Source organism: Puntigrus tetrazona, chromosome 7, assembly GCF_018831695.1.
Source record: "Puntigrus tetrazona isolate hp1 chromosome 7, ASM1883169v1, whole genome shotgun sequence".
Classification (NCBI taxonomy): Eukaryota; Metazoa; Chordata; class Actinopteri; order Cypriniformes; family Cyprinidae; genus Puntigrus; species Puntigrus tetrazona.
In genome coordinates, this window is record NC_056705.1 from 5,027,813 (window position 1) to 5,029,668 (window position 1,856).

At 44.4% G+C, this 1,856-nt stretch overlaps 1 protein-coding gene across 1 annotated transcript in view; it reads right to left on the reverse strand.

Annotated features, from left to right (window-relative positions):
- The window catches only part of LOC122349182 (lysophospholipid acyltransferase LPCAT4-like), a 3,027-nt gene extending 1,236 nt beyond the window's left edge, over positions 1–1,791 (reverse strand). The window contains exons 1-6 of the mRNA XM_043245126.1: positions 1,708–1,791; positions 1,412–1,470; positions 1,209–1,243; positions 1,047–1,101; positions 867–949; positions 118–243 (exon numbers count right to left, since the gene is read on the reverse strand). Of these exons, the coding sequence (XP_043101061.1) occupies positions 118–243; positions 867–949; positions 1,047–1,101; positions 1,209–1,243; positions 1,412–1,470; positions 1,708–1,768 (419 nt within the window). The 5' untranslated portion in view covers positions 1,769–1,791. The remainder of the gene's footprint in view (positions 1–117; positions 244–866; positions 950–1,046; positions 1,102–1,208; positions 1,244–1,411; positions 1,471–1,707) is intronic.
- Positions 1,792–1,856: the final 65 nt, after the last annotated feature.

Below are 1,856 nucleotides of genomic sequence, written 5' to 3' on the forward strand. Positions count from 1 at the left end.
CACTCGCTCTCGCACGCGCACACACACTCGCTCTCGCACGCGCACACACACTCGCTCTCGCACACACACTCGCTCTCGCACGCGCACACACACTCGCTCTCGCACGCGCACACACACCTGTGTTCATGGAGCAGGCGGAGTGTTTCCTGTGCCGGAGGCTCCAGGGGAAGTGAGAGGTTTCCCAGTTTCTTCACAGGAAAACGGCCCTCCATCACATAATCAGTGGCGGGAACATTGAGAGCTCTACGAGAAAACACACAAGAGATTCTTATATCAATACTGGAAATGAGTCTAAACCATATTATCATCATCTTTCTAGTCTGAACAGAAGTGAAGACAGGAGTACTGCGATGATTAAAATAAACTAAAACTACTAAAAACGTAAATGTCAGATGAAAAACTTTGTATGTTTTGGTGGTCATTAACAAAAACGAAATGTTAAAGTAAATTAAATGAGGAATTATTATAATTTTTTGGTCAAATTTAATTAATACTACAAGAGTATATAAAGGTTAAAGTTTAAGTCACATAAAATTTAAATCTGCGGCACATCTTTTTTTGTTTTGTTTTCTTGTACTACCCATTTATGTTTTACATTTTAACTTTTTTGCGTTTTTTTAAACGTAGTTCATTTTTTGTTACATAACTTTTATTTTAGTTTTATTACAAGCAATGTGCTTGAATGTCTTCATTGAGCTCTCTCTCACATCAATCGTGAAAAACAAATTATAAAATCGCACCATTCGACCTTCAGTGATGCGTTCCTGCCGCAAAACCATGCCCTGCATGCACTGAAGTCACCCTGAGGCCCGTCTCCCATGAGGACTTGCGGTCTGTATAAAACATGGTAAATCATCCAGACTTACTGAGCCATGACCTTCTGTACGTTCTCTGCGTATAACTCTGGGTTCTGTTTCTCCTCCTGCGACGGCGCGTAGACGGGCAGGAACTGCAACCAATCAGAGCACAGAAGGGTTACTGAGCGCCGTTCTATTGGTCAGAGCTGAAGCAGCGCTGGACGTGATTGGCTGCGGCGCGGAACCCACCTCCACGGTGACGCTGGTGTAGATCTGAGAGCTGGTGTGCCACAGAGCTCCGAGCCTACACACACACACACACACACACACACACACACACACACCTGGGTTTAGGAGAAGAGCTGTATTACTGACAGTCAATTATTAACAGAAAGAACAATGGCTCCTCACCACGTCAGCCCTTTCCAGGTCCAGCGAACCGTGTCCTGTGAACACATTGGAAGCGTGTTTTATGAAGTGCGGTTATAATAGTTTATTTACTCCAGCTCTTCTCTAGTGTCTATTTCAGACGACCGTCCTGATCATGTACACTCATCCAGAGCTTACATAAACGTGGCTAATTTTATCCGTGGCAGGCATGTGCTCGGACTCACCGGTTCTCCAGGGTAGCGGAGCAGCACGGGCTGGACGGGAACACCGGCCAGAAACGCTCCTGGTACAAAACAAACATGACCTTAACACACTCGCAGAGATCTGCACATCGGCCTGAAACAAGACTCAAAGCCGTTTGCTGCTCGAGAAACATTTCTGATTATCATCAGTGCTAAAAAACAGTTGTGCTCCTGGAAACAGATGAATACAAAGATCAACAGAACAGCATTCATTTGAAACAGAAATCTACTGTAACTTTATAAATGTCTTTACTGTCACTTTTGTGTGTGTGTCGTACCAGGTTTAAATTTAATCAGAGCTCGGCCGTTAGTTGTTGTTCCTTCTGGAAACATGAGCATCTGCCGAGAGAAATGGAGCACAAAATGAGATCAAACCGTACGTGTGTTACACAGGAGAGTGTGTGTGTGTGTGTGTGTGTGTGTGTGT